Source organism: Maylandia zebra, linkage group LG5 (genome assembly GCF_041146795.1).
Source record: "Maylandia zebra isolate NMK-2024a linkage group LG5, Mzebra_GT3a, whole genome shotgun sequence".
Classification (NCBI taxonomy): Eukaryota; Metazoa; Chordata; class Actinopteri; order Cichliformes; family Cichlidae; genus Maylandia; species Maylandia zebra.
In genome coordinates this window covers 18,942,850-18,953,522 of record NC_135171.1, presented here as the reverse complement: position 1 = coordinate 18,953,522, position 10,673 = coordinate 18,942,850, and the positions used below count along the sequence as shown (strand labels likewise).

Genomic DNA, 10,673 nt, shown 5'->3' with positions numbered 1-10,673 from the left:
GTTTATCCACCTGTTACTGTTACAGCATGTACAGCTATCACTGCTGTACATGCTGTAACTATGTACAGCTGTCACTCCTACTACATCACTGCCAGCATTAATCATAATCATCATAGTATCAGATCTGTATTTATAAATGGCATACTAAGGAGGAGTAATGAGATATAAATGATGAGTTAAGCATTTGCTAATGGAAAATATGTTGTAATCAACCGGATTTACGGAAGGGTTATATAGAAATTACTTATTTTGCAATCGTCTTTATTACTGTGTTATTGTGACTACACCATAATCCATCCAGTCCTTATCAGACCTTTTTAGACTGATGGCAATATGATATTTTTTAATACTTCAATAAAATATAGATAATTGGTGTCCCTGTATAAACATAATATCACCACACAATGCTACATTGCCCCCATTTAATGTTCATATTTGACCGACTCTTCTCCCGTTTCACAGTCTTTTCTAATGTTGAAGATATATAATATATGCATTCATCCATCTTTCTGTGTGGCACTTTGCAGAGTTCTTTGAGAGTTCTGCACGGCTTAAGGGATTTTCTGACTTTCTTAACATTAAATCGATTAAACTCCCCTTTGGACAGCTGTATCTTCGTGCCGTGGATATTTGTTTATTACGTCTTACTAATGCACAATAGTAAGACGTAATAAACAAATAACAGTGGACAGACATAAAATTGGAAATAACGTTTTAAAGAACGACTTCCTGGGAGTTTCATGTTGTCAATTTATTGTTACAAACAAATCAAGAATCTTTATAGCAAGCAATGTTTATTAAAAAAAACAAAAGAACAAAAAAGCAGATCTACAACAAGAACTACACGTGGAATATTATATAAGGCCTATTTGATTAAACTACTATTGCTATTACTGTACAATATTGTACCAAAAAAAGAGTGTACCTCTGTAATGTACAACATTGTATTTACAAAGTAAATCTGAACACAGGATTCTCCAGTAATACAGAGACAACTATAAATAGATTTGACATTACGGTCTTTTTTTTGTTTTGTTTTTAAGTTCTGTCATTTTCAAACTGACACAAAAATGCATATGTAACAATATTCAACGCCTACATTATCATCCCCACACAGTTAGTCCACATGCAAGCCAAGTTGTTCAAGTGCACGATGATTGATTTGAGATCAAAAGAGGCTCCCAGTTCCCTTTGGACAGCACAACTGGGACAAAACACACCAACCACCCACATGCATGGTGTGTATGTGCGAGAGTGTTTGTGCCGACAATGTCATTTCATGTTTCTGCACCACAACCACACACACGAACACACATGCACGCGCGCACAATCCCTCCAGTTCTCATGATGAGGTAAGAGCAACACAAATACACAAGGTAACACACAATCAGTATACAGTGATTAAAAATAAACCTTAACACTAACAAATCATTGCCTGGGAGAGAGAGAGCATCCATGAGTGCACTATGTGCTGGGTAATGTGAGTTTAGCATTTGTTCAACACGGTTACAAAAAAAGGCTTTCTTTCTTGGATCTGGGTGAAGACAACTGGCAAACGAAGACATTTTAAGTATCCCTGTACGCTTTTTATCTGGTGACATTTATACAGTGCATATTTGTTCAGCGCTCAGGCGGCCAGCACTCCAAAACACCGGAGAAGTTTCTGTGTGTCTCCAGGCAGTCGCTGTTGGTTGGCATCCGTTTTTGCTTAGGCAAGGGCTGGGTGAGGTGCATACATACTCTGCCAATGCGTGCCTGACACAGGAGCACGCATGTGCATTTACCCAGGTGGCTACAAAACTCCACAATTTACAAATTCTGAGCATAAAAACCCAAAAAAAACCCAAAAAACCCCCAAATGAGAATATAAACAAACTTTGCTTAAGAACGTATTCGATGAGGTGGTTGGTTGTGCTTTTATATAAACACACTCAGGAGGAATCTCAGCTCCGTGCTTCCAGTTATCATTGTGATTATTAAATATACATACACACTGTTAGAATAATCAAAACTCCTTTTTTTACGGCTATGTTTGAAGGATGTCGTTAAAAGGAGCAAAATGTAGCTCTGTTTGGAGTTGGACTCGGACAGCTGCTGCTGCTGCAGTGGCTGCAGTCAGCGGCCCCCAGCATGCAAGGAAAACCTGAAAGGGGTTTAGCTGCCACAAAACAAAAGCACTGCCACGCACATACGTTTAAAGAAAACGTACGTTTGCATGTACAGTCCAACACTACATAGGAAAATGCTGGGTCTTCAGTGGTCCCCTACACACAAAACCGAGCTGCAGGAGACGAGCAGCACATAATGCCACAAACTACCAGGGTTTAGCATTTGTATTGCTTTACGTAGACTTAAAATTATTGTTGGCCATGTTATTTTATGCTCCTGTTGTGGTGCGAATACAAAAAAAGAAATATTAAAAAATAAGAATATTTCGAAATGATATTGAACACTGAAGGAAAAAGGCAAAGTAAAGCTCTCCATCATATGACTTGCACAGGTATTTGGACCAGTTTTCTTTTCTTTTTGTTATCATCCCAAAAGTCTGCCTTTACCTCCAGCTTTCCACTTCTGAAGCAGCAGGTCAGTGTGTGAGTTAGAGGTTAGCATTTCACAGTCTGTTCTCTGAAATCTGGTCTGCTAGTCACGGGGTCATTAAAAAGATAAAAAACGCTGTCGTATCTACTATACAAAAAACCAAACAAATTAAAAAAACAGTGCTTTTTATTCCTCACATAAATCTGTGTATAAAAGGCAAGTAACACTCTTGCACGCCCACTCAAATGGAATTTCATACAACGCAAACTAGTGTATGCAAGCTCCAGGGCCTGTATGAGTCCACCCTGAGTCCTGCTCCCCTGTACAAGATTTGAAAATCCAGCAACGTCTGGAATCTCTGTGGTGGCAAGAAGGAAAAAAAGAGAGAAGAAGTGTCTTTTGCTTTATCAGTGATAGTTGAGCTGTAGTAAAGCAGAGCTGGCAGGAGAGGGCAGATTAAAAACTTGACACTAAATTGAACATGGCATCATAAGGAACTCATCTGGTCTCCAAGTAGTGAATGCTACATGTGAGAATTGGGTTACGGGTCCTATGTGTAACAAGCGAAGCGCTTTTGGCACCTGACAGAAGAGCTGCAAGAATCTTAAGAGTTTGCAAGAATCAGGATTTCCATTTTGGGACTTAAGCAGGGCAAGATTTATCATTAGACTGGGATGGAGGGGGAGGGGGAGGCGTGTGGGGGAGAGAGTGTGTGTGGCCTGCAGGTGGAGGAGGAGGCGTAGGGGGAACAGTGGAGGTTGGGGAGCCCATTGCTGGACTGCCGCTACCTCCTCCACCCTTTGGGAACACCACCGGCTTGGGCCTTGTTGCTGGCGGGCGCGACTCTCTGAAGGAAGATAGGGATGAGGAGTGAGAGGTGGACAAAGACGGGGACGTGGCAGAGGGCAGGGGGCTCCGTGGCTGGCTCTTGGCAGGGCGGAAGGAGGAGGGCACGTCGCTAGCTGAGGAGGCGCTGCGCTGGAGTGAATGGGCGTGTGAGCCTCCCTCATTGTCCCGCAACAGACGGGAGTGGAGTGGACTAGAGGGCTCTGAAGCTCCTCCTCCGCTTTTCAGCTGCTCCAAGGTGTCCAGCACCACGTCAGGGGTATGTGTATGTTTCGGGGTGCTCTGTCTTTCCAACTTACTGAACTCATTTAAGGTTGTTTCAATGTCCTGTAATGAAGGAATCCGACATAAAGTAAACACACACAGACAGAAAGCTGAAATGTTCCAGATGTTTAAACTTGAAGCTGAAATGAAAGCAGTACCTGTGAGAGGGGATCCACCTGGGCTATGACTTCAGGGTCCAGTGGTCTGTGGTTGCTGAAGCTCTTGGAGCGCCCTGCTGTAGTCGTCTTCCGCAACTGTGGACTCTCCACCTAAAAGCAGCACAATGGCCTCAATTAAATGTTTTCCCAGACAGCAATAGTGCAGTCACTCCATGTCTGCATACAAAAGGAGATCCAGTTACAGTACCTTGGTCTTGAGTGAGGAGTGGCGAGTAACTGAGTTGAGGATGCTATGAGCGCTCACGGGTCGCTTGTCCCCGGTTTCTTTTACAAGAGCGCCGCCAACAGGAAGAGAAGCGGTCCTCACTCCTCCTCCCCCGCCTCCGCTGGTTCCTGGACTTGTGCTGTCGCTCTCTGAGCGGAACGTTCTTCTGATGTTCCCGGGCTCCGGCCGTTTCCTCAGCCTGAATAACACAAATGTTTTACTCATTTCTTTTCTATACTATTGTGAATCATTACGAAATGTTCATGGAGCTAATGGAAAAACAATCTGAAAAGAATAAAACCACACATGACTAATGTCACAAACTGTCATCTGACTGAAACGTATATATTTTGAGACGTATCTGCACACGATACACACTTGTTCAGGTTGGCCAGATAGATGTCAGCTACATGAGCTCCTGTAGGAGAGGCAGCACTGACTCGAGTGGGTACTCTATCCTCCAGCAGATCCCTGCTGTCCAAGTCTGGCTTTGGACTTCCTCGCCCCACATCAGACCTGGAGGGAAAAAAGAAACACAGCAAAATCGCGTTACTCCCGCTCTGCCTCTGCCTTGCATCAAACCTACAAAGCAGAGAATATAACGCACACTGACACATCTGCAAGAAAAAGCTTATTTTAAAGCTATATAGCAGCTGCTCTTTACTTCCACGCGAACCACGAGCAGTCAAAAAAAAAAAACAGTCTTAGCTGCATTAAATAAATAATAGAAATCTGCCTTGACCTACTCTTACATTTATACTTGTACAAAAGAAATAAGGTATTTCTCTATATAAATCCCAGATCTCATTGTAGTCATTTGCAATGCAGTTGCAGAACAGTTAGCAACAGCAAAGTGAACATGAGGTTCAGATTTTTGTGCTTGGGTAGCAGGGAGGGAAAATCCTTACACTAACGCAACAAGCCTCTCTGCATGCTTGTTTAAACAAGAGGCTAAGCTGAAGAGGAAATTGATCTGCTATGATATGCAGTCTGTATGACTGCACTTCCTTAGCAACGGGGATTTCCACTGGACTAGTTTCTGTATTTACTCATGGTCAGTGTTTGACATCATTCCAGTTTATGCTTTTGACAGAGGCCTCTTTGTTCTCTGGGTAAAATATTATTATTATAACCAACATTCATATCAGACAAAAATTTTAAAGTAACATCTAATTTAATGAATACAAAAGTCAGCCTCTTAAAATGTATGACGTAGATTAATTACTAGAACAGATCTTACGTGTCTTGGACCACAATATACTGGTGTGGCACCAGTCCATCCACTCCATTGTGTCGTCCCTCCCACCAGTCATCAGAGGCTCGGTGGTATAGAAGCAGAGAGGCACCTTTCTTGAATGACAGCTCCCGACCGGTCCGGCCTGTGTAATCAAACCTAGCGATGGCTTCGATTGGATCAGACTCTGAAACAGCCAAGGAGCCTGAGATTCAGAGAACGGCGGAGAGACAGGGCACGTGGCAGAGGAGCGGAGGAGCAGAGGAGCCGCAAAAATGAGGGAATAGAGAGGTGTAGGAGAGAGGAAGCCTGATTAGCGCATGGCAGGTTAGTGCTGTTTCATTCAGTGACTGCAATCACGTTAAAAATTGCTGCGCAATAACAAAACAGATTAATGGGAGCAAGACGTGAGCTTGCACAAAAAAATTTAAGCCACAGTAAATGGTTAGGAAAGCATGAGATCTCCTAAACTAATGAAAAACAAGCCAGTATATAAAGCACATACAGTGCATGTAGTTAGTTTTGTATGTTACTTACCATCTTCGCTGTTATGGCTGACAGAGACAGTGTCAGGTGCTGGCTCTTCCACAAGAGGGGGCTCACAGTGTTGACTGTCACTACAGTAAATGGAGGGCAGCAGGAGTTAGAGGATGCCATACTTCTCTGATAACTCACAATCTGACCTCAAAATCCTGCACCAAGTTATAACTGCAGACCAAGTTGTGGTCTGCAGTTATATAGAGCCTTTTAAGGTTAGACAGGTTCTACATAGTGCTTAACGTGGTGTTCACCCATTCTGAGCTGCCTGCCATCAAAAACAAATTTGTTTTGGAAGGTTGGTGAATTGAATGTAACAGAAAAACACAGACTGCTGGAATTTCTTTGTCATTTGCAGGGATTGTATAAGATGTTTAAAATATTGAAATGAAACAATCGACTACCCTGTGGATATATTTTCTGTAGCGATGACACAAGCTCACAGAATCATTCTGGTCGATTCAAATAAAGTTAGCATATGCTAGCGTGAATGTAGTCACCATACTTTGTGTGACATACAGTCTGTACAACCGGAATGACTGCCAGCAATCATAATAACTGGTGCCCGGGCTTGTCATTATAGTAAAACTGAAAGTAACCATTGTGTGCGTTGTGGTGTGTGAGTGTGTACACGCTGTGCTCTGTGGTTAGGCGGGGCTTTAATCTTTAGTGTGACAGAGGGTAAGCTGATCCTCGTGGCCCCTTACCCAGAGTAGGGCAGACAAGCTGAGCCTCCATCACTCCCCGGCAGCCTCTAAATCAACCCCCACTCCCCATTTCTGGCCTACTCATCATCTCTAAGTCCCTTCTACAGCAGTTTGAAAAACAATTGGAAGATATATCCAGTTAGCTTCAAGAAGCTTTAGTAATTTAAGTTTCATCCCATTGTGATTTATGGGGTTTCTTCCCCAAGCCTCACCAGAAGTCATCTCCAACTCCAGGAATAGTGTAGATGGGGCCTTGCAGGTCTTGCGGTCCAGGAAAGATGGTGTCATGGTGGATGATGATAGTTTTAATGAGTTCGTTGACATGGGCCTGGCAAGAAACCTGGTCATGACCCTCTGGGACAGACATCAGGGTGGGGCCAAAACAGATTGCCAGGTTGTAGGGGTCCATCATGTTTTCCTCGCTGTACTGAGACAGGCTGGGCAGAAGAGAAAGCAGAGTCTCAACATATAAACCCAAACAACCATGACAAGTCATTTATAACCTGGTGATGGAGAGACTCCGACGATGTGTGTGCGCGTTTCAGTGAGTGAGAAGAAGCAGGAGTTTAGGGGTTGACTGTAAATCACTCACGTAAAAGAAACTCCCCTTCTCCACATGAGCTGTCTGGGACCACTTGGTTTACCCATGAGTCTCAAATGTCACGTCTCCCACACCATATTGCTTTTTACCCTTTCTCCCTTTAACTGAAGGGTTTAGTCACGGCTTTTAAGGACGGACTGGACAGAATGGATTGCGTCTCTGCGTGCCGTACATGCACTCAGACAGTTTTTTTGTGGTCTTGCTCTTAGTTTAATATTTCTTTGAACTGATACAAGATTAGTACCTTTGTTAAAAAAGCTTTTTTGTTTGCCCTTCACTTTTTTTTTAAAAGAGATTGGATTTTTGGCTAGTGTGATGAAACTGAGTCCATTTCAGAATATTGAACTACTAAAATAAACTCAATGGAGGAAATTTATTAATTTCACAGAGAGGAAGGCTTACAGTTTCTTGAGTAATAAAGGGCTTGTTATAGTTTCTTTTGTGGACTTTTATGACCCCGAACTTGACTTTCCATGAAAGTTGAAGGATGTTTTGATTCTGTGTGAGATGGCCATATAAAATCGGATGTTTACCAAATAATCAAGTGACTATAGGTCAGAGATTCCCAAAGTGTGGGGCCCGCAAAAAACAAAAAAAGAACCCTTGGACATCATTGACTGGTTTTGTGACGGGGCTCCCACACAAACGCAAAGCTGGAGATGAAGCATCGCCAAATATGTTTCCAAACCAACTTCATTCCAAGCCAAAGACCAGAAAATATGGTGAAGCATATCTTTCCTTTGCCGAGGTAGGTCTCTGCGACAGAATTAGTTTCCCTTGCATCGGGAGCAGCGCTGGGCTCTCCAAATCACGGACAAACAGTCCGTGATTTGTAATTATAAACTATTACAAGAAGTGATTTATTACACTTCTTGTAATAAATAACTACTCCTGACATTTTGGAGATATTAGCTCTTTATACAGTAAAGTTACAGCAGGATACAAATAATATCAGGCTGATCCTGCCACGATTTGTCCCCCGGTTCAAATCACAGACAAACAGTATCCCACAGCTGCTTATGTTTTTAAACCCATTTTGCACAGAGAGGCATTTTTTGAGAAATGTATTGATAGCAATGTTGAATATTATTACACAGGAAAAAAACAACTACACGTAAAATAATCACACCGCAACGCCTCTGCCTTTCTAAATTGAGGGACAGTAACTGCGCGTGTGTATGTAAGCGTGTAAAACCTGAAGATAGTCAGATTAACAGTATTTTGTCTCTATCATTCTGCAATTCATCTCATGTAAACAATAACGTGCGCACAGCGTGACATGATCAAAGGCACATACCTTTAACGTTGCGTGACGAACTCTGTGTGGTTGGAGGATGTGTTTGTGCGTGTGTGTGTGGGGGGGGGAGCAAACACTTTTCTTGTAAAACAAAAGGGGGCCCAGCAAAAAAGTTTGGGAACCACTGCTATAGGTCAAGTGGATCAGAATAGGGCTGCTTATAGTGACCTTTACACGTGGTTAAGCAAGTTTTAGATTTTATGTAGTAGATATTGTTTTTAACCATACTTCCTTTAGACTTCTGCTCTGTGGACTCTTTCTACATTGATTGATACTGAAAGTATATTTCTTCATGAATGAAGATTCAGTGAATTACTTACATTTTTATACATACATTTTGAACTCTGTTGTCCAAATCAACAGTTTGATGACATTTAATTATTAGCAGTAGCTCTGTGATAGGTTTGCATGCCTACTTTTGTGCTGTTTGTTTTAAGATTAGTGAATCCACTGTTCCTACTGTGTCAAAGAGCAGGAGCAGGTTATGTGCGACACAGGAAGTGAAAACACCTGAATTCAAAGATTAAAAGGTGTGGCCCAGTAGGTTTCCCAACAAAGCGTTACACTAGACTGTGCTACCACATTAATACACACCATCTATGTTCAAAATTGTAGTTAGTGATACATCTATAGCTTAATCCCAAACATCTGGCCTCTGAGCGCTCTGGTACTCACTGGTTGAGGAAGGCAAAAAGGTATCTCATGATGATGAGGGTTTTACTTGGTAGGGACTGCAGAACCTTCTTAATATGAACTGCCCGCTCTGTGAGGCTCTCCATTGCTGAAAATGAAAATGAACCCCCATGAGATTACTCACACTCTCAAATTCATAAACACACAAACAGCCAAAAGGAAGTAACACTTACAGACACAGGATATCAGGTCATGGAAGACTTCTTTAGGGAAGAGGGCGTGATCCAGGCCTCTAAAGTAAAGCTTGAGCACACCAGCAATTGAGTCCATGTCATGGTCATTTTGGTCCCCTGCGAGCGGGTCCTCACCTACACCGGATGAGAAGAGGAGGGACCGTGGGACACAACGGATAATAACGCGCTAGATAAACACAACAGAGGGGAAATGCTTGTTTTTCCTGCAGGACAGTGTTACCTCTCTCAAAAGCATTCTTGATGTCATTGACTTCCACTTGTGAGCCTGACACTCTGAAGATTCCCTCATGCTGCAGACCTACACACATACACAACCGCACACAAGTCAATATCAATTCCCTTGTTCAATTTCAGAGATTCACAAATCTGAAATTAGAGGGAAGAATTCTGATACATTTTTTCCAGTTCAAAGAGATCCAGAACCAATCGCATTTGTAGTAGTTTAACCAATCAGCAGAGAGAAAAAAGCTGATCCTAAACCTATCACTTCACCGCAGAATTTCCTCACCATGGCGACTGATGAAGCGGATGCAGCTCTCAACCATCAGGGGAATGGTTTCACCCGACTCCTGCAATAAGAGGGAAAAGAGTTACTCCTGTCAGAGGAAGAAAACGGCACATTTCTTTCTTCTGACATGTCTGCAAATGCACATGCATGGGTGCACACATTTAGAAGGAACGGGTATCAGACATGGGGGAAGGACAGTGGGCACTGGGTTCCCAGCTGTTGCTAGGAGACAGCACCTTTTCCTTTTCCCTTTGTTTGTTTGGGGATTCCAAAAAAATCTCTGGCAGTGAGTCCAAGGAATCCATATTAGACAGTACATGCTCAGAATATAAAGATATTTCATCACAGTTATGTTTTTTTTTTTTTTTTTAGATATAATTTAAAATTAACAATTACTGGGATTACATTTTAAGCCAGCGCTTAAAACAAACAACCACAAGGGGGAGCTACAAACACCAGATTCTCTCATGAAAAGGTTGCCTGCTGATCAGCTACTACAGATGCAACTGTAGAAGCAGACATGTACGTTTGTGCATTGCTATATCGGGTTACATTAAAATGAGTAATACGATACAAATAATAGGTACAAATTCACCCTATGGGAGGAGGATGTTGTGAGAAATCACGTGGCCTGAGTTAAAAACAAAGCACACACACACACACACACACACACAAAATGCTCAAAAAATAATTACCTGCTTCCGTACTGTTGAGTTTCTCCGTCCGCTACGCAGCAGAGAGGGAAAAGGGAAAAAAAGAACGGCACTCTGTCATTATGTCTCCAGAGAAAGTCTATTTATACTCCCAACTCTGGTAATACTCTATTTGTATACACAGACACACATGGACATGTGTTGAGGATATCTATAA

At 42.4% G+C, this 10,673-nt stretch overlaps 1 protein-coding gene across 4 annotated transcripts in view; it reads right to left on the bottom strand.

Annotated features, from left to right (window-relative positions):
• Positions 1 to 775: 775 nt before the first annotated feature.
• The window catches only part of srgap2 (SLIT-ROBO Rho GTPase activating protein 2), a 58,118-nt gene continuing 48,220 nt past the window's right edge, over positions 776 to 10,673 (bottom strand). For 3 of the 4 annotated variants that reach the window (XM_004545080.6, XM_076883928.1, XM_004545078.5), the window contains exons 12-23: positions 10,499 to 10,529; positions 9,804 to 9,864; positions 9,516 to 9,593; positions 9,275 to 9,409; positions 9,084 to 9,189; positions 6,723 to 6,947; positions 5,804 to 5,883; positions 5,273 to 5,471; positions 4,411 to 4,548; positions 4,015 to 4,231; positions 3,807 to 3,917; positions 776 to 3,711 (exon numbers count right to left, since the gene is read on the bottom strand). In XM_004545080.6, the coding sequence (XP_004545137.1) occupies positions 3,181 to 3,711; positions 3,807 to 3,917; positions 4,015 to 4,231; positions 4,411 to 4,548; positions 5,273 to 5,471; positions 5,804 to 5,883; positions 6,723 to 6,947; positions 9,084 to 9,189; positions 9,275 to 9,409; positions 9,516 to 9,593; positions 9,804 to 9,864; positions 10,499 to 10,529 (1,912 nt within the window). In that variant the 3' untranslated portion in view covers positions 776 to 3,180. The remainder of the gene's footprint in view (positions 3,712 to 3,806; positions 3,918 to 4,014; positions 4,232 to 4,410; positions 4,549 to 5,272; positions 5,472 to 5,803; positions 5,884 to 6,722; positions 6,948 to 9,083; positions 9,190 to 9,274; positions 9,410 to 9,515; positions 9,594 to 9,803; positions 9,865 to 10,498; positions 10,530 to 10,673) is intronic. The other variant, XM_004545079.5, reaches the window with a different exon arrangement.